This window comes from Pseudorca crassidens, chromosome 9 (assembly GCF_039906515.1).
Source record: "Pseudorca crassidens isolate mPseCra1 chromosome 9, mPseCra1.hap1, whole genome shotgun sequence".
Classification (NCBI taxonomy): Eukaryota; Metazoa; Chordata; class Mammalia; order Artiodactyla; family Delphinidae; genus Pseudorca; species Pseudorca crassidens.
The window spans coordinates 105,558,096-105,580,256 of record NC_090304.1 but is presented as its reverse complement, the minus strand read 5'-3'; the positions used below and the strand labels follow the sequence as shown (position 1 = coordinate 105,580,256).

Here is a 22,161-nt window from a genome sequence, read left to right as displayed (position 1 = left end):
TTTTAAGGAACTTCCAAGACTGTTTTCCAAGTGGCTGTGCCATTTTGTATTCCTAGCAGCAGTGTATGAAGTTTTCTGTTTCTCAGCAACATTTGTCATTGTCTGTCTTTTTGGCAGATAACAACATCCTAGTGGGTGTGAAGTGGTATCTCATTGCAGTTATTGTATTTTATCTTTTATTCTTTTACTGACATTTTCTATTTTTTCATTTGTTACTGGCATGTTCATAATTATTCCTTAAAGCATTTTTATGATGGCTACTTTAAAATCCTTGTCAAGCAGTTAGAACATTTGTATCATTTTAGTGTTGGCATCCATAGACTTTTCTTATTAAAATTGACGTTTTTCTTGGTTCCTTGTATGATGAATGATTTTCTGTTGTATCCTGGACATTTTTGGATTTATGTTGAGGCTATGGATCTTACTTAAATCTTCAGTTTTAGCAGGCCTCCTCAGACACAACTCCAGCAAGAGAAGGGGGGGCTCTGCCTCATTACTACTAGGTAGAGGTGAAAAAATACATGGTGGAGAAAGTAGTGCCTAGTTACTGCTGGTCAGAGTTGGAAGTTTGAATTCCCCACTAGGCTTGTGTTGAACTACCCTGGTGAAAAAGGAGGAACACTTTGTTTACGCTCCCCTGTGGCCTCCACTGACTGATGAGGATCCTCTTTATCACTGGGCAGGGATGGAAGTCCGTACCCGCCTTGGCCTTCTCTGACACATATCAACAGGGGGCAGAGGCACCTCATTACGCTTGCGGAAAGGGAAACATCTCAGCTCCTCTCTTGGCCTGTGTTGACGTGGTTGAAGTAAGAGTTTTTTCTGTGACGTTCGACTGAGTAGAGCAATTATTGTCTTAAACATTTTCTTTCTTCCTAGGCTTCCTCTTGCCTTGTTCTTTGGCTATAAAGAGCTGGCTTTTCTTGGAACTTTTTTTTTTGTCTACACCTTCTGGCATTTGTTGGCCTTCTGGCTCCTTTCACCCAGTCCAGGATATAATAGGTAAATACAAAACTCAGAGGACTCACCAGTGTCATTCCTTGCGGGTCTACTATTTCTCTTTCAAAGTTGTCTCATGTTTATTTTATACATAATGTACATAGTGCTTAACTGTACTAAGTGGAAGGAATAGAAAAAAGTGTTATATTCATCTTGGCCCAGAATCAAAACTCTCTCTTGCCCATTTTTTCATGGGGTTGTTTTCTTACCATTGAGTTGTAAGGCTCTTTACGTATTTCGGATAAAAGTTCTTTGACAGATGTGTGATTTGCCAATAATTTCTTCCAAGCTGGAGCTTGTCTTTTCATCCTCTTTTAATAATAGTGTTTTCACAAAAGTTTTTAATTTTGAAGTCCAGTTTATCATCTTTTTGCTTTCCATTGTGCTTTTGGTTTAATATCTAAGAACTCTTTGCCTAACCTCTGGTCACGAAGGTTTTCTCCTATCTTTTTTTAAAGATGTTGTATAGTTTTAGCTTTACATTTAGATCTGTGACCCATTTTGAGTTAACTTGTGGGTGAAGGATGAGGTTTCAGTCAAGGTTTTCTTTTCATATATGGAATTTCAGTTGTTGCAATAACATTTACTGAAATGACTTTCTTTACTCCATTGAATTGCTTTTGCTCCTTTGTCAAAAATCAGCCATGTTTGTGTGGATATATTTTTGGATTCACTTCTGTTCCATTGGTCTCTGTGTCTGTCCTTTTGCTAATACTACTCTATCTGGATTACGGTAGCTTTATAGTAAGTGTTTAACTTACTTTGATAACTTTAACTTCATTTTTCTCTTTCAAAATTGTTTTGTCCGTTCTAGTTCTTTTTGCTTTGTATATAAATTTTAGAATCATCTCGTCTATACCTACAAAAAAAAATCCTGCTGTAATTGTAATCATGTTAAATTTGTAGAACAATTTGAGAAGGAATGACATTTTTATTATATTCTTTTCCAATTCATGAAAATAATGTTTCTCCATTTACCTAGGTCCTCCTTAATTTCTTTTATCCATGTTTTATACTTTTCAGCATATAGGTTCTGTACATGATTTTTTAATTTTACATTTAAGTTTTCTTTTCTGGGATTACTGTAATGATATTGAGGGTTTAAAATTTTTTAAATTAAATTTAGATTTCCTGTTGTTCATTGCTATTGTATAAAAATACACTTGACTTCTTCATGTTTACCTCGTGTCCTGTGACTTAATAGTTGTAGAAGGCTTTTTAAAAATTTTTTTATTGAGGTATAGTTGATGTACAGTATTATATTGTTTCAGGTATACACAATAGTGATTCACAATTTTTAAAGGTTTTACTCCATTTATAGTTATAAAATATTGGCTACATATACCAGAAAAAAAAGCAGGCAACACAAAAGCTGCCTGTGAGAGAGAGACCAGTTATCAGATTTAACAGAAAAAGATTTCAAAGTAACCATTGTAAATATATTCACTAAAGGAAACTAAAGGAACTAAAGGAAAGCGTGATTAAAGAAGTAAAGGATGGTGTAATGACAATTTCACATAAAACAGGGACTATTGATAGTAAATAGGAATTATTGGAAAGAACGATAGAAATTCTGGAATTGAAAAACACAATGACAGAAATAAAAAATTCACTAAAGGGACTCATTAGTAGGTTTGACCTGGCTAAAGAAAGATTTAGCAGACTTGAACGTAGCACAATAGAGATTATTCAAACCAAAGAACAGAGAGGAAAAAAGATGAAGAAAAATGAACAGTCTCAGAAAAATGTGGGACACCATCCAGCACACCAACATATGTGTAATTGGATTACCAGAAGGAGAGGAGAGAGAAAAGAGAAGAAAAAATATTTGAAGAAATAATGACAGGAAACGTCTCAAATTTTTTGAAGAACAGTAACCTACATATCCAGAAGCTCTATGAACTCCCAAGGAAGAAAAATGCAAAGAAATCTCCAAACAGACCTATCATAGTAAAAATGCTGAAAATCAAAGACAAGGAGAAAATTTTGAAAGCAGCAAGAGAAACATAACTCGTTACTTACAATGGAACCCCCCAAGTAAGATTAATAGCTGACTGCCTATCAGAAATAGGGGAGGCCAGAAAGCATTGTGATAACATATTCAAAGTGCTCAAAGAAAAAAACTGTCAACCAAGAATCCTGTACTGTCTTTCTAAAGTGAAAGCAAAATATTTTAAACAAAAACTGATTTTCTTGCTAGCAGACCACCCTATAAGAAATACTGAAAGAAGTTCTTAAGGCTGAAAGCGAATGACCCTAGATAGTAATTCAAATGCACACACAAACAAAAGAGCACTGGTATAGGTAAATATGTAATTATTAAAAATAGTAGAAATGGATATTTTTCTTTCTTCTCATAACTGATTTAAAACGCAAGTTATAAAATAGGTACGTAATATAATATTGGGCCTATAACATATAGAAGTGTAATGAATGTAATGTATTTGTCAATAATAGCTCAAAAATGGAGGGAACAAAACTATTGGGCTACACAAGTGACTACAGATGGTAAAGTAATGATCATAACAATGTTGTGTTTGTAACATTAATATATATATATAATATATATAATAATAGTACTAGGAAAAGGGAGGAAGGAGTAATGTTTCTTTGTGTCACTGATATTAAGCTAGTAGAAATCAACAGCTGATTCTGATAAGTTGAGACTTATATGGAGACTTATATGGTAAACTCTTGAGCAGTCACTGAGAATGTAACTCAAAAAAATAGAAAAGTCATTAAGGAAATTACAGTGCTATATTAGAAAATACTCATTGAATCCAAAAGAATTCACTACAGGAAGAATAAAGGAACAAAAAAGACATGAGACATACAGAAGCAAATTAGAATGAAAGGCATAAGTCCAGCTATATCAATAATAACATTAAATGTGACTGGATTAAACAGTCAAAAGGCAGAGATTCTCAAACTGGGCTACCAAAAAAAAAAGATCTAGCTACATGCTGTCTACAGGAGACACATTTTTTTAAAAGTAATTAATTTGTTTTTGGCTGCGTTGGGTCTTCATTGCTGCACATGGTCTTTCTCTAGTTGCAGCGAGTGGGGGCTACTCTTTGTTGCGGTGCGCGGGCTTCTCATTGTGGTGGCTTCTTTTGTCGCAGAGCATGGGCTCTAGGTGCATGGGCTTCAGTAGTTGTGGCATTCGGGCTCAGTAGTTGTGGCTCACGGGCTCTAGACCACAGTCTCAGTAGTTGTGGCGCACGGGCTTAGTTGCTCTGCGGCATGTAGGGTCTTCCTGGACCAGGGCTCAAACCCGTGTCCCCTGCATTGGCAGGTGGATTCTTAACCACTGTGCCATCAGGGAAGTCCGAGACACATTTTAGATCCAAAGATAGACACAGATTGAAAGAGAATAGAAAAAAGATTTACCATGCAAACAGCAACTACAAGAAAACCAGGGTGGTTGTACTAATAGCAGACAAAATAGACTTTAACAAAAAATGTCACTAGGGACATTTTATAATGATAATAGTGTCACTTCATCAGGAAGATACAACAATTATAAAAATTAATGCACTTATCAACAGAGTACCAAAATACATGAAACAAAAATGGACAGAAATGGAGAGATAGACAATTCAGCATTAATAGATGGAGACTTCAATACACCACTTTCAGTAATGTATAGAATAGCTTGGGAATTCCCTGGTGGTCCAGTAGTTAGGACTCCACACTTCCACTGTGGGGGCATGGGTTGGATCCCTGGTTGGGGAACTAAGATCCCACATGCCACATGGCATGGCCAAAAAATAAATAAATAAAGAGAATAGAATAGCTGAAAGAAGATCAACAGGAAGTTAAGATCCCACATGCCACATGGCATGGCCAAAAAATAAAATAAATAAAGAGAATAGAATAGCTGACAGAAGATCAACAGGAAGTAGACGCTATAAACCAACTAGACCTAGCAGACAACTATACAACACTGCACCCATTAACAATAGAATATACATTCTCAAGTGCATTCTCCAGTGTAGCTCATGTGCTAGGCCGTAAAACAAACCTCAGGAGATCTTCAGAGGTTGAAATAATGCAAAGTATGTTCTGAGACCTTATTGGAATGAAATTATAAATCAATAGCAGGACAAATTTTGGAAATCTCATAGATACGTGAAAATAAAACAATGCATTCCTAAAGAACCAGCGGGTCAAAGAAGGAGTCAAACAGGAAATCAGAAAACATTTTGAGATGAATTAAAATGAAGATATAATGTACCAAAATTTATGATATGCAGCTATAACAATGCTTAGATGGAAATTTATAGTTGTATATACCTATATTAAGGAAGAAGAAAGATCTCAAATTAATAACCACCCTTCCGCTTAAGACACTGGATAAAGAAGAGGAAACTAAAGCTAAAGCAACCAGAAGGAAGGAAGTAATAAAGATTATAAAGGAGTACTATGAACAATGAACCATCAGAAATGAAATTAATGCAGTTCCATTCACAGTAGCATCAAAAAGGATAAAGTACTTAGGAAATAATTTAACAAAGGAAGTGCAAAACTTGTACTTTGAATACTGCCAAACGTTGTTGAAAGAAATTAAAGATGGTCTAAGTAAATGGAAAAACACCCCATGTTCATGGATTGGAAGCCTCAGTGTTGTGAAGACGGCAGTACACCCCAAACTAATCTATAAACTTGAACACAATCACTGTCAAAATCTCAGCTGAGGGACTTCCCTGGTGGTGCAGTGGATACGACTCTGCACTCCCGAAGCAGGGGGCCCGGTTTCGATCCCTGGTCAGGGAGCTAGATCCCACATGCATGCTGCAACTAAGGAGTTGACAAGCCACAACTAAGACCCAATGCAACCAAAATAAATTAATTAATGAATTTTTTAAAAATCTCAGCTGATATTTTTTTTGTAGAGGTTGACACCCTGATTCTAAAAGTTACAAGGGGGGCTTCCCTGGTGGTGCAGTGGTTAAGAATCCGCCTGCCAATGCAGGGGACACGGGTTCGAGCCCTGGTCCAGGAAGATCCCGCATGCCGTGGAGCAGCTAAGCCCGTGAGCCACAACTACTGAGCCTGCACGCCTAGAGCCCGCGAGCCACAACTACTGAATCCCATGTGCCTAGAGCCCGTGCTCCACAGCAAGAGAAGCCCGTGCACCACCACAAAGAGTAGCCCCCGCTCGCTGCAACTAAAGAAAGCCTGCACGCAGCAACGAAGACCCAACGTAGCCATAAATAAATAAAGTTACAAGGAACCCAGAATAGCCAAAACAATATTGAAAAAGGGACAGATTTGTAGGACTCAGACTTCCTGATTTCAAACTTACTATGTAGTAGCAGTAATCAAGAATAAGGATAGACATATAGAACAATGGAATAGAATTGAGAGTCCAGATGTAAACCCATATATCTATGCTTAACTGATTTTCAACAAGGCTGTCAAGACCATTGAATGGGGAAGAGTAAGTAGTCTTTTTAACAAATAGTACTGGGACAACTGTGTAGCCACATACAAAAGAATGAAGTTGGACATTTACCTCACATCATATATAAAAAATAACTCAAAATGAGCTAAAACTATAAAACTGCTAGAATAAGACAGAGGTAATTCCTCATGACATTGGCATTGGCAAGGAATTCTTGGATATGACACCAAAAACACAAGCAACAAAAGAAAAAAATAGATGTTAAACTTCATCAAGATTAAAAACTTGTGCTTCAGAGGACACCAAGAAAGTGAAATAACAACTCACAGAATGGGAGAAAATTTTTGTAAACTGTATATCCGATAAGCAACTTGTATCTAGAATAAAGAACTTTTACAATTCAATAATAAAAAGACAACCCAGTTAAAAAATGGACAAAGTAGCTGAATAGACATTTCTCCAAGGATGATTTGCAAATGGCCAATAAGCACATGAAAAGATGTTCAGCATCATTAGTTATCAGGGAAATGCAAATCAAAACCACAGTGAGGGGGCTTCCCTGGTGGCGCAGTGGTTGAGAGTCCACCTGCCAATGCAGGGGACACGGGTTCGTGCCCCGGTCCGGGAAGACCCAAATGCCGCGGAGCGGCTGGGCCCGTGAGCCATGGCTGCTGAGCCTGCGCGTCCGGAGCCTGTGCTCTGCAATGGGAGAGGCCACGAAAGTGAGAGGACCGCGTACCAGAAAAAAAAAAAAATTAACAATAATTTCTTGACATTTTCAAGTAGTCAATAAAAACAAATTTCCAATTATCTTATGTTTATTCTTTAAGATATGCACAGAGTTTCCCATTCTAGTTCCCCCTTTATCTCTTTCTTCCTTGCTGTTTTTTTCCTTCCAAGTCTTTTGTCCTGTAGAGTTTCTCACAGTCTAAATTTTGCCGTTTGCACTGCAGTGGTATAGCTTAATATATTCCTGTTCCTCTGTATTTACTGTGAATTGGTAGTTGGATCTAGAAACTTGGTCAGATTTTTGTTCAGTCTTTTTTGCAGTGTCTTACTGCTCTTTCTGTGAAGTTATAAACCATGATGATTAATGCCTCTTTATTTGGGGGGGGGGCGTGCAAAATTATGTTCTTCTAATTCTGACATTCTTTCTTCATTTATTGGCTGGAATATTTCTATAAAGAGAAACCTTTCATATTCTATTTGATTACTTAAAAACACTGTTTATATTGGAAAGGCAGGATAAATGCTTTATTCTCCCCCCCTTTTAAAATTAATTAATTAATTAATTAGTTTATTTAGGCTGCACCGGGTCTTAGTTGAGGCATGTAGGATCTTCATTGTGGCATGTGAGATCTTTTATTATTATTATTATTATTTTAAATTTAGTTGCACTGGGTCTTAGTTGCAGCTCATGGGCTCCTTAGTTGTGGCATGCGGGCTTCTTAGTTGTGATATGCGAACTCTTAGTTGCAGCATGCATGTGGCATCTAGTTCCCTGACCAGGGATCGAACCTGGGCCCCCTGCATTGGGAGCATGGAGTCATAGCCACTGGACCACCAGGGAAGTCCCTCTTTCCTTCTTTTTAAAACCAGTTTTCAAAATAATTTTTTGGTTCATTAGCATCTTTAAAGGTGATGGATTAGGTTTGTTTTTGTTTCTAGTGTCATGTGAACTCATGAATGTATTTCATTGATTCAGTTTACTGTTGCATTTTTTGCCATTGGGAACCTCCTCAAAGTGACTTGCGTTTTGGCATACCCCTAGTGATCTTTGATAGCTTCCTTGCATAGCTGATAAGATGCTCCAGGTGGACGTTTACTGCCCCCAAAGTGCAATCTGTCTTTTCTCTAAGGAGCCGTGATTTCTTTTAGTGGGAAATGGAATTTGAAAGCCAGTCTGGGTGCTAGGGATATTCATGGCTGAAGATTAACTACATTATGAGTTCATACTGATGCTTTTAATTCAAATTCAAGGCTGTAAATTCAAATTGCAACTTTATCTTCACCTTTTAACCACTGATAATGAATAGATATAGGCACTTTATATAGCCAAACCAGATAGAAATTTCAGGACATGTATCTATCCATTCATGTATTTCACTGCTTCTGTATTATGCTAAATACTGGACAGGTTCAAAATGTAAATTAGACACCATAAAATGTTTTCACCGAATCCTTTTGCTCTCTGCTTGCTCCAAGCTTCTCACAACTTGCTTTTCTGCCTCTGCTCCCTACACATTCTTTAGATGTCTTAGGCTCTAACAAATTCAACAGGATGAAATTTACCAGTGACCTATGTAAAACCCAGTATTTAGGTCCAGCTCCGACCTCTTCCCTGAACTCCAGACCAGAATAGGCAACTTCATATATACGTGTACTCTCGGATATTCCTCTCAGAAGTATTTCAGATTGTATGCTTAAAACCAAAATATTTCTTTTCATTCAAATATAAGCCCTACCAAAACCAGCTCTTCCTCTTTCACTGCCTTGTTTGGTGAAAATACCATCCACTCAACCATCCATGTCAAAACCTAGGGTTACATTCTTGTCTGCTACTACTCCCCCATCCCATCCCCAACACAAAATCATGCCTAGGTGGTTTTACCTCCTAAATATTTCTCAGTTTATGTTCTCTATCCTCACTGCCACTGATTTAGTCCGATTTTATCTTATCTTACACTTGTACTGCTCTAACAGCCACCCTCTGTATTGCTACCAGGATAATCTTAAAATGTAGCTGTAAATAACACTGCTCTCCAGTGGTTCTCCAGTGGTTACCTATTGCATAAGGTCCTAGGCCCTTAGCATTGGTATAAACATAAACGTAAGTGTCCTCAAACAAGCAGTGTTTCAAGTCTCAATTCCTCTGTAAAATCAGATTATTATCATCTTACCTCACGTGAGATAACATATCTGAAGGTCCTAGTGCTGCATTTGCTACTCTACACAGTCAACTAGTACAGATACTTCATATATAAATTCCACCTGGATATTCCTATTAGAGGCATCTTAAATTCAGTATGTCTCTCTCCCTAACCTTCTTTTCTGTCCTTGATTGGTTTTAATTAGAATATAGGGTGGGAACGAAGTTATCTCAGTTCAGTTTTAGCATAATTAAAACCTTGTTAGTATAATTTGGAAAATTAGTTTCCAGTTTTGAGATGTGGCTGGATATTTAAACATGCAAATTCTTATTAAATATCAAGTTTCACATCCTCGCAAATTAGTTTCAAGGTTAGCAGTCTCATTACTTTCTCTTTAATCATCTGAGGCAGCCACCTCACTTTATATGCTGAAGAGCTACTCCATTTTTTTTTAGTTTTATTTATTTATTTATTGGCTGTGTTGGATCTTCGTTGCTGCACACGGGCTTTCTCTAGTTGCGGTGAGTGGGGTCTACTCTTCATTGAGGTGCACAGGCTTCTTGTTGCAGTGGCTTCTCTTGTTGTGGAGCACGGGCTCTAGGCGTGCGGGCTCAGTAGTTGTGGCACGCGGGCTGTAGAGCGCAGGCTCAGTAGTTGTGGCACGCGGGCTCTAGAGCACAGGCTTAGTAGTTGTGGCTCGCGGGCTCTAGAGAGCAGGCTTGGTAGTTGTGGCACTCGGGCTTAGTTGCTCCGTGGCATGTGGGATCTTCCTGGACCAGAGCTCGAACCCATGAACCCTGCATTGGCAGGCGGATTCTTAACCACTGTGCCACCAGGGAAGTCCGAGCTACTCCATTTTAATCTCAAATCCTCTGATAATTTTTATCAGTTAATCTTTATATCAAAATATACATATTCAGGATGTGCTCTGTGTCATACAAGAAATAGAGTAGATATTTTGAAATTTTATCTCCATTTCATTTTATTCACACTTTTTCTAGGGTAATAATAGAAGCTAACGTTTATTGAATGTTTACTTTGTGCCAGGAATTGTGCTAATTCAGTCCTCTTGACTATCTTGAAAGTGTAATTTCCATTCCTGTTTTACAAATGAGAAAACTGAAGCATGGAGAGATGAAGTAACTAGACTTAAGATTTAATGCCTGAATGGTAAATGGAAGAGTCAGAATTCAAAACTTAATATTTGTCTAACTTAAACTATTATAGCAACTGGGCTATATACCTTATTTGGTAAATGTTTTTCAACCCAACTGCAAAACAGAATCATGGGATATTTTTCTCTCCCTTTTTTTTTTTTTTTTTTGCGGTACGTGGGTCTCTCATCGTTGTGGCCTCCCCCGCTGCGGAGCAGAGGCTCCGGACACGCAGGCTTAGCGGCCATGGCTCACGGGCCCAGCCGCTCCGCGGCATGTGGGATCCTTCCAGACCGGGGCACGAACCCGTGTCCCCTGCATCGGCAGGCAGAGTCTCAACCACTGCGCCACCAGGGAAGCCCTATTTTTCTCTCCTTAAAGTATATGTTGTTTAGCAACGGCCGCTTTCATAAACACGTATATACTATTTCATAAGTAATTTGGAATAAAAGGGATGGGAAGGAAACTTTCTGAATTACTCACTAGTTCAAATTGCAAGCTATTACAAAATACATTTTTATTTTGAGTGCTACATAAATTCTGCATTAGTAATTGGATTGAAAAAATATTTATTTGAGAATTTTAAATGAGTTCCAAATTAAATATATAACTACACACATACATATTCATCTACATGCATATGGAAAGATATGAGGTTTTTTAAAATAGAATTATCTAATTTATAAAAATTTCAGGATATACTTTCTGGCTTCTGTACTATCCATATTAGGTATGACTTTTTCAAATAACATAATTTCATCCCAAGTTTTGCCACAATGTATGTTACTGCAGTATTTCTAAATTATATTTGTCTGTGTAATTTATTATAGAGTATGTCATGAGACTAAGTTTTCACAGACCTGTGTTGGGAAATTAATGTAATAAATACATGGCATACAGGGCATTTCCCAGTCTAATCTTCATCTTCCGTCCATTCCATACCTCCATCTGTATTATACTTTGTACCATATGTGTGTAACCATTACATTGAACAAACACAGTTTACGGAAGGTACTCAGAATCCATTTTATTTTTGTCTTCCACCATCCTCATAAATTTATTCTGTGGGGTTAATACTCCCTCCAGCCTCTTGAAGGGCAAGTCTTAATAACTTTTCTAGTTACTTTCAGGGAATAGAAACATTATTTTCGAGAACTAATAAATTTAATTCAGAGTTAAAGGTTTTCTTCTTTGCCCACCTCAGGCCTACTCTAGGTCTGCAGTGGAAAGTGAGGTTTGTTTGCCTTCCTTTTTCTTTCTGTTTTTCCTCTCTGCCCTTTTATTCCTCCTCATTTGCTGACTGTGGTTTCTGGACCCTCCAGGATTGAGAGAAGCCAGGATTGAATAAGAAAAGGTCTTTAATAACAGTAGCAGCAGCGGCTGATGTTTCTGTAGCATTTATTTCGTGCTAAGTACTGTTAAAAGCACTTTATGTGTATCAGGCCAGTTAATGCTCAGAGCTCTCTGAAGTAAGTTCTGTTATCCCTGTTTCACTGCTGAAGAAATTACGGTGACGTTTGGTGACTTGCCTAAGGTCCCACTGCTACACATGGCGGTACCAGGATGTGCAACCCAGCATTTGGGCACCAGAGTCTCTTCAGCCACTCCGGGCGTTGCTTTTATATACTGTCGGGAGATGGTAAGCGTACTTCGTAGTCTTGGCCAGAGTTTAAATCAGACTTGTATCTATTAGATTTTTTTCAAGTGTGACACATTTTCTGTAGACCTGAAACAAAGGGCAAATTTGCCTTAACCCCTTTCCATTACTGGGGAGTAGAAGGGAGTGGGAGAGGGTTTGAAACTCACAACACACCGATCACTGGGCAAAGTCCTTTCCTAATATTTAACTCTTTGAACGTTGAAGGTGGGTGTAACTCAAGGTTGAAACTAAGTTTTCCCCTGCCTCCATGTCCAGGTGGCCTTGCACCTCACTTTGGATGCAGTATCTGTTGTTTGGGGCCTCCACCCAAACCAAGATTGAAATGTTCTCCAAATATAGTATTTAATTTCTTGCTTTCACACCTGTGTTCATGCAGATGGTCCCTGGATTATGAGTATCACTTGCTTGAAGGCATGTTCCTCCCTGAACCATGTGATCCCGATCAAACTAAGTGCTCCTCATGGCCTGGCTTTTAAAGAAGCCAGTTTACTGGGGTACAGCAAATGAACAAAAATCTTCCAAATAAAGCTTTCCCATTTTTTTCCCTCTTCATCTCGTTCCTGTGAGAGAGAAATCAGCAGATATGTTAAATGGTAGTTTGGTCAGATCAGTCTTAGCTGCCTGGTGTCTCGTTGTGATTGCTTGTCTTTGGGAAAGCGCACAGGCAGGTTTATATTTGAGATGTCGCCTCTGGTCAGGGTAGTTACTTCAGCGGCCTTACCTGGCTGGCTCGGCCCAGAGCTTCATGCCATTTATTGTGTTATCAGACTAAGAAGAACCTCAGATTGGTCATTTTGTCTTCTCATGTTGGGATATTCAGTGAATTTTTTATATTTATTGAGCTGGAAATCTTTAGGGTGTCTTTTTTAAATCTTTTCCCCTTCACATGTACATTTACTTACAAAGAACATTCGAAAGTGATGTTTATGTAGTGGATTGATGTTTGAACTGACGACCTCTGCATGCCCACATTTAGAGTAACTTATAGTGCCATTAACAACAATTTGCCAGTACAGTGCACACACTGTACGCAAGGCACGTCAGGATGGTGAGCGCTCACTGAGATCGTGTGAGGTCCCATGAAAGCCTGGCACTCTCCTCTGCTTTATCACCTGGCAGAGCTCTACTTTCATTACTCCCTGCCCTCCATGGTGCCTCTCCTGCCCTGCACGTTCAGAATTAAATTTTTCTTTGTTTGCTTTCACATAGCACTAGCTGTGTAGTTTTAATTAGGTACGTGTGTCGTCTTCATAAAGACTGTACGTTTTCTGTGTTTTTTTGGCTGCATTGGGTCTTCGTTGCTGCGCGTGGGCTTTCTCTAGTTGCGGTGAGCGGGGACTTCTCACTGCTGTGGCTTCTCTTGTTGTGGAGCATGGGCTCTAGGTGCGTGGGCTTCAGCAGTTGTGGCATGTGGGCTCAGTAGTTGGGGCACACGGGCTCAGTAGTTGGGGCTCGCGGGCTCTAGAGCTCAGGCTCAGTAGTTGCGGCGCACAGGCTTAGTTGCTCTGTGGCATGTGGGATCTTCCTAGACCAGGGCTCGAACCCATGTCCCCTGTATTGGCAGGCGGATTCTTAACCACTGTGCCACCAGGGAAGCCCAAGACTGTAAACTTAATGAGGTCAAGGACAATGTTTTATTTTTAATTGTGTTCCTCTCTTTACATAATAAAGTTCCTCACATCTAATCAGTCGATTATTGAATTAAGTTTTCAATAGTATAAACAAAATCAGTCAGTAGTATGATTTGACTGTCAGAATACCGGGTCTAGTCTTACCAATATTTGTACCCAGACAAGGGAGGTAAAAATAGTAAAGTTATGCTCAAGTTATAATTCTGCCATACCTATCATATTGTGTACAACCCTGGGAACCAGTCTTAAAGGAGTACGGGAAATGGAGATTGTTGAGAGCATAGCAAGGATGTTCATCAAATTTTAAGGAGAACTTAAAAGGACAAGGGATGTTTAGCTTAAAGAATAGAACCTTAGGAAAGAATGGAATGTGATTGCCATCTTCAGTTTTTGAAAGCTTTTTCAAGGGGAAAGAAGAAGTAGACCTACTCTGCATGACTTTGGGGTTTGAACCAAGAGGAACTGAAACCCTAGGGTTTTGCAGCAGTATGGTGCTTTTTAAAAGAAAAAAATTGTTTAATGTGCAAAAAGAAGAGAATAAACACCCATAGTCTACCAGTGATTCCCTTGAATATGATGAAAGCTACCATCAATACACACATTCTGTGTGCAATTTCAGAAGGATCATGGCGCCCTTAGTGAATCCATGAATCTCTAGTTAAGACCTCATGTTCTCTTGTTCTGTGTGTGTGTGTGTACAAATATAAACATGTGTGTATATATTTCACAAAGATGATTATCGTCTATATACTCATCACATTTTTCTCTAAATACATAATAATGACCACTATTGAGTTTTCACTGTATTCAGTAATTGTGCATTCGTTTAATACTCAGAACCACACATTTTTCCAGGTCAGTTAAATATTCATGATCTTCAACACCATTTTTAACTGGTGGCTATATTTTTGAGACATTTGAAATCTTCTTTATCTAGAGATGATATACAAAAAGTGTTTCCCCAAATTTGTTTTGCATTTATTTTAGTACTTTTTTTTTTTAAAAAAGAAAAGTTATTTGTCTTAGATAAAATAATTGATGTACATAGCTATGTGGGGTTTTTTTGTTTTTTTTTTTTACATCTTTATTGGAGTATAATTGCTTTACAATGGTGTGTTAGTTTCTGCTTTATAATGAAGTGAATCAGTTATACATATACATATGTTCCCATATCTCTTCCCTCTTGAGTCTCCCTCCCTCCCACCCTCCCTATCCCACCCCTCTAGGTGGTCACAAAGCACCGAGCTGATCTCCCTGTGCTATGCGGCTGCTTCCCACTAGCTATCGATTTTACGTTTGGTAGTGTATATATGTCCATGCCACTCTCGCTTTGTCACAGCTTACCCTTCCCCCTCCCCGTATCCTCAAGTCCATTCTCTAGTAGGTCTGTGTCTTTATTCCTGTCTTACCCCTAGGTTCTTCATGACATTTTTTTTTTTCTTAAATTCCATATATATGTGTTTAGCTATGTGTTCTTGTATTGGAAAAGCAATCTAACAGTCAAAAGACCCAGATCTTAGCTTTGGTTGTCATTTGTTAGCCATTTAACTTCTCTGAGCATTAGTGTTTTCTTACCTTTATCAAGGGGCTAGTACAAGCCTCCGTGACTTTCACATAGAGGATGTAAAAAGAGTTTAGGGGGAAAGTACTGTAAAAACTGTTATTTAAAAGTATTATTAGATTTGCAAAATTAAAAGTATTTAAGAATGTCAGTTTTTTACATTTTTAGTGAATAAATGTAAAATGTGATACAGGCAAACCAACTTTTTTTTTTTAAGGGAAAATCCAGTCAGTTGATTACTAAACATTATTTGTTTTATGAATTTTCTTTCAGGAAGGTGGTTTTATCGTGTTAGTAATCTAAACAGCAGTAGCTGCTTTCACTTGAGTGCTCACAACGTGCCAAATACTGTGCTCAGCATGTGCGGCGTGTATTGTCTCATTTAGTCCTTATAACAAACAGCCTTGGAGGAATTGTTGAAGAAAGAATGCAGACCTATCACGTCATAAAACTTAGACTCTTGGTCACTTGTATTTACTCACTTTATATCCTAAAAGAGGCAGGATAAAGCATTGAGGTTAAGAGTGTAGGTTCTGGAGCCAGCCTGACTGGATTTGAACCCTGGGTCTGCCACTTAATAATTTTCTGACTTCAGCAAGGTAGTTAACCTTTTTCTGTTAAATGGGGATAAAATGTACCTACTGGTAGAGACATCATGACAATCAAATTATCGAATGTGAAGCATTTAGAACTATATCTGGAAAATAGTATTCTATAATTGTCATTATTTGCAAATTATTATTATTTAAAACTATGCAGCTCATTAAGTGTGACATTAGCTCACAGACTCCACTGATAGGACACTTTAGGGGACAGATATAGAGAATGTATTTTAATATATTTCTTACCTTGAACTAACTTTCTCACTACCATCTTTCAGCTTGTTGATTTAGCATGGTGGCCTCATGAAAACGATCTAAATCACCTTTTATTTCAGCTACTAAACCATCAATTAATGCTTATTTTATGTATCTTTTAGGACATTCTGATTCATTTGCATCCTTGAAGAGCATCGGTAGAAGAGGAAGGAAAAGATGGGTGTGAAAACATTTACTCATAGCTCTTCTTCCCATAGCCAGGAAATGCTTGGAAAGCTAAATATGCTTCGAAATGATGGACATTTTTGTGATATCACTATTCGTGTCCAGGACAAAATCTTCCGGGCACATAAGGTGGTACTAGCAGCTTGCAGTGATTTCTTTCGCACCAAACTTGTAGGCCAAGCAGAGGATGAGAACAAGAATGTGTTGGATTTGCATCATGTCACAGTGACTGGCTTTATACCCCTTTTAGAATATGCTTACACAGCCACTCTGTCAATTAACACAGAAAATATCATTGATGTTCTAGCTGCAGCCAGCTATATGCAAATGTTCAGTGTTGCTAGCACCTGCTCAGAGTTCATGAAATCAAGCATTTTATGGAATACACCCAACAGCCAACCAGAAAAGGGTCTAGATGCTGGACAAGAAAATAACTCTAACTGCAATTTTACGTCTCGAGATGGAAGCATTTCTCCAGTGTCTTCAGAGTGCAGTGTGGTAGAAAGAACCATTCCTGTTTGCCGAGAGTCGAGGAGAAAGCGCAAAAGCTACATTGTTATGTCTCCTGAAAGTCCTGTGAAGTGTAGCACACAAACAAGTTCTCCACAGGTATTGAATTCTTCAGCTTCCTACTCAGAAAATAGAAATCAACCAGTTGACTCTTCTCTAGCTTTTCCCTGGACTTTTCCTTTTGGAATTGATCGAAGGATTCAGCCTGATAAGCTTAAGCAAGCAGAAAATACCCGGACTTTAGAATTACCTGGCCCATCTGAGACAGGTAGAAGAATGGCTGATTATGTGACTTGTGAGAGCACAAAAACTACCTTACCTCTGGGTACCGAGGAAGATGTCCGGGTCAAAGTAGAAAGGTTAAGTGATGAGGAGGTCCATGAGGAAGTATCCCAGCCTGTCAGTGCATCTCAGAGTTCACTGAGTGATCAGCAGACAGTGCCAGGAAGTGAACAAGTCCAAGAGGACCTTCTGATTAGTCCACAGTCTTCCTCTATAGGTATAGTGTCTTCTATGTTTTCCATAATGCTATGAAGTCAAGTCTAGCTTTTCTTTTTTTTAAAGATTTAATTTAATTTTCTTTTTTTTGCCTGCGTTGGGTCTGTTATTTTTAATTTATTTATTTATTTATTTTTGGCTGCATTGGGTCTTCGTTGCTGCAAGCTGGCTTTCTCTAGTTGCGGTGAGAGGGGGCTACTCTTCGTTGTGGTGCGTGGGCTTCTCATTGCAGTGGCTTCTCTTGTTGCGGAGTGTGGGATCTAGCACTTGGGCTTCAGTAGTTGTGGCTCACAGGCTCAGTAGTTGTGGCTCACGGGCTCTAGAGCGCAGGCTCTGTAGTTGTGGTGCACAGGCTTAGTTGCTCCGTGGCATGTTGGATCTTCCAGGACCAGGGCTTGAGCCCGTGTTCCCTGCATTGGTAGGCGGATTCTTAACCAATGCGCCACCAGGGAAGTCCCTGCGTTGGGTTTTTGTTGCTGCGCACGGGCTTTCTCTAGTTGCGGCGAGTGGGGGCTACTCTTCGTTGCGGTACATGGGCTTCTCACTGCAGTGGCTTCTCTTGTTGCAGAGCACGGATTCTAGGCATGCAGGCTTCAGTAGCTGTGGCTCGCGGGCTCTGGACCGCAGGCTCGGTAGTTGTGGCTCCCGGGCTTAGTTGCTCCGTGGCATGTGGGATCTTCCCGGACCAGGGATCGAACCCGTGTCCCCTGCATTGGCAGGTGGATTCTTATACACTGCGCCACTAAGGAAGTCCCTAAGTCAAGTATTTTTAAGTGCTTATTAGATAAAAGTTTGGTGCTGTATCCTATAGGAAGTATTAAGAAGAATAAAACATGGTAACTGGGTTTTTTAGATGGTATTAATACTACAATATTTTTTTAATAAGTTACCCACGGGGAGCAAAGAAAATAGTTGAACAGTATATGATGGGACACATATATGATGGCACAGTTCATATGTCTGTGATTAGTGAATTACTTTCAATGCAAAAAATACCAGTTTAAAAAATCCAGTTAGTGTTTTATTCTTGATTAAAATATTTATTGAAAACTTAACCATGTGCCAAACTTGGGGATATATGATGAAAAAGACATATAGTGCCTGCATCTGAGGAGTTAATAGTCTAATTGGGGAAGCAGATGAGTAAATCAACAATCAGCACTAGACTAGAGGTAGGAACAATGTGTTACAGGTTCACTAAGGAAAGAGCAAGTTAACACTGTGTATTTGAGCTGGATCTTACATAATAAGTAGGAGTTTGCCCAGGTGAGGGAACGACATTTCTTTGAAAATGTATAAAAGCACAGAGGGGTAGAAGAACATTGCATATTTGATAAAGCAGTGAATTCAGTGCACAATGATGTGAATAAAGCATGGAAGCCTACAAGTATAGAAAATAATGGGAAATAAGAAAAATGAGCAGTTGAGAACATGTTGTGAAAAGCCTTGAACACTAGTTTCAGCTAGGAGTGCATTCAACTGCGTATAACAGAATCCCTTCAAAATGGCTTAAACCAAATGGGATTTTATTATTATTGCATAAGATATTCAGAAATAGGAAGTCCAGGACTGGTAGAGTGGCTCTACAGTGACCTAGGCCCCTTATATTTTTATAATCCACCGTCCTTAGTTTGTCATCCGTATATTTATTGCTTCATGGTTATAAGATTTTTGCTTCATCTTTAGCCTCATATTCTAGAAAGGGGTAACTCTTGTATGGAATATGTTCCTAGAAGTCCCCAAAAAACTTCTGCCAGTTTATGTCACGTCATCTTTCCTAGCTGCAAGAGAATCTGGGAATACATGTATATTAGTTGGGTATGTAACTGCCTCACAAAATTACAGGAGAATGGATATTGTATGCAACTAGCAGTGTCTACCACAGCTTGGCCAAGCAAGCTTGGGTTTTATCCTAGTGGTAATAAAGAGTCTGCCTTAAATGAATGAAAAATAAAACATTTACAGATATTTTAGGAAAATGAATTTGATATTGGTCAAATTCATAGGGGGTTGGCTGGGGAGAGACAGTCCAAAAACCAGTAACAGTACAGTTGTCTTTGTATGAATGAAGATGCTTAGCATAATACTATAAAGAAAATGAGTATTAAGAGACTTTGTAAAGGAAGAATCATTACTACCTGATGATATTGAATATGTGGTTTGAGGGAATAAGAGGGTCAGGGTACCTGGATGACCAGGAAAATACTGATAACATTTTATTATATTCATTGATTATAAGTCACAGTTTTTCATATTTTATTATCTCTAAATTCAAATATGTTTTGCAATTAATAATCTTTACAGTTACTTTTTCTTTCTTAATGGTACAAAAAATAACGGTAATTGTACACTCGATAGGAATCTATTAGATGCCATAACTACTATGAAAATCATTGGGAGGAGGTGGGAGCCCAGTTTTAAGAGTAAGTCAGCAAGATTTGTTCCGTGTGAACCATGCTTGGGTGATGACCAGGCAACATGCCACAGAGCCGTTGAAAGGCAGGGTGGGTGAGATCAAGACTGGAGATTACCAGTTTAGGACTTTTAGCAGTGACAGATTGACTCTCAACAGGAAAATGTGTGTGTAAGAGCGGAAGCCAGAGAACTGATCCTTGAGAAGTATCTATGTTCAGGGAGAGAAGAAAACCCAACAAAGATCAATAAAGAGGTTTTCTCCCAAAGATTGGAGAACCAGGAGGGCCCCTTACCTTTGTTAATTTCTTGGATTTTGATCCACCATATGAGTTTCCCAGGGCTGTCACAGCAGCCGCCACACACTGGGTGATTTAAAACAAGAGAAATTTATTTCCTCACAGTTCAGAAGGCTAAAAGTCTGAAATTATGGTGTTGGCAGGGAAGGTTGTAGGGAAGGATCCTTTGCTTCTTCCTAGCTTCTGACAGTTACTAACATTCCTTGACAGTCCTCAACGTGTAGCTGCATCTCTCCAGTTTCTGCTTCCATCTTTATGGGGCCTTCCCTCTGTCTCTGGCTTCAGCACCACATCTCCCTTCTAAGGACACCAGTCATTGGATTATGGCCCACCCTACTCCAGTATGACCTCATCTAACTTGATACATCTGCAGAGACCCTATTTCCAAATAGGGCTATATTTACAGGTGCTAGGGGTTAGGACTTGAGTATGTCTTGGGCGGGGGCGGGGGGGGGGACACAATTCTACTCATATACCTACTAAAGATAATATTCCGAAATTTGGGACAAGATACTTGTGCTTTTCAAGTGACCACACACTCAGTAATATATTTGATGGCAGGAGATCCTAGCTATTTGACAATGTGACCAAGTTTTTGTTAAATTACTAACATGTTTAATCTTGGAAACACCTTGGTACCTTCTGAATAATGAACTAATAAGTAATTACTATTTTAATTATTTATCTGAGAACTTAGAAGCCAAATATTAATCTGAGTATCTTTCTAACTAAATTTGTGAAATAGCCTTATTAGATATGTGAAATAGCCTTATTTTACCACTCAAGTATATCTAATCAGTTCACATTTTGCCTTTATTATATTATTAACATGATTAAATAGAGAAGTTAGGAGCATAAGTAGAATAAGCCTTTCAGTTTTATAAGAATACTTCCTTTCCAATATATACTAGTACAAATGTAGGTTCTGTTACAAAGCAGACATACAAAGAACTCTGATCTGAATATCATATAATCAGATAATCCAAATTAGGGTTTTTTTCCCTTGTCTTCATAGCAGATGTACTAATCACTCTCAACTAACCTATCTTAACTCCAAATCTGTACACCAAAATAAAGCCCTACAGAAAAAAGTTAAATTCCTCAGGTATACTAGGCAGTGAAAAAATGTAGGAGGGAGAAGAGGAAGATGTGTGTGGTACTTTTTTTCCATATTCCATAAGAATACTTCATAAGAGTACTTAATTTTACTAACTTATTAAAGATGATATATAGCAGGTAGTTTGTCATTCTAGAGACTGAGAGTATAATACTGAATATACTCATTATAAAGAAAACAAACAAAAAATACTCCTTATGAAATTCTAAAATAATAATTTAATTACTCATGAAATTAATTCAAATAAGATTTTACCTGTTCTTTTTATTGCCAGTTGCCCAGCAAAAAGTTATAAAATCTGACACTCCCAATAAATACAATAAGTACAGCAAATTTAAGAGAGAAATAATTGCTAAGTTTAGATTGGGTCTTGCTTCTCAAAAAGCTGGCCATCTATATCTGGTATGGTTTAAGGAAAATTTGTTTAAGTGAGAAGGACTTCATGATAGGGCTTCATTATTTGTCTTGAAGTATTCGATTATCTGTATACACCAAAGATAAAATAGTTTTAGATAATCCACAGTTTACTATGCTAATGAAGAAATTCAGGGGTTTTTCCTAGACTCTAAAATCTGCCGTTAAAAGAGAAGTGACTGTTATGAGGGTCAGTTAAGATGTTGAGAAATTTGACGATTTGTGTATGAATAGTGAATAAACTTGTTGAGGTGAGCAGTTAGAATGATGGAAGAATTTGCGACACTGAGGATATATGCAGTATAGCATAATGATTAAAAATTCAGGACTTGGAGTCAGGCAGGTTTGGAGTCTGCTACCAGTTTCTGCCACTTACTAGATGTGTGACTTTGAACAAGTCACTGAACCTCACCAGGTTTCCATAACCATAAAGTAATGGTAGTATTACCTATCTATTAAGTATGTCAGTGCTCTCCAGCAAGACCACCAGGAACACACCTGTAGTTGAACAAGTTGGGGTGATGGTTTTAATACCTGAAAATCCCAAACAGTTACTTAAATATACAGAATGAGTTAGTGTGCAGCG

The 22,161-nt window shown here is 38.4% G+C and overlaps 1 protein-coding gene across 4 annotated transcripts in view; it reads left to right on the top strand.

The window, feature by feature from the left end:
- ZBTB44 (zinc finger and BTB domain containing 44) overlaps positions 1 to 22,161 on the top strand; it is a 70,816-nt gene that overhangs the window by 24,937 nt on the left and 23,718 nt on the right. For all 4 annotated transcript variants that reach the window (XM_067751589.1, XM_067751588.1, XM_067751587.1 and 1 more), the window contains exon 2: positions 16,262 to 17,334. In XM_067751589.1, coding sequence (XP_067607690.1) covers positions 16,317 to 17,334 — 1,018 coding nt within the window. In that variant the 5' untranslated portion in view covers positions 16,262 to 16,316. The remainder of the gene's footprint in view (positions 1 to 16,261; positions 17,335 to 22,161) is intronic.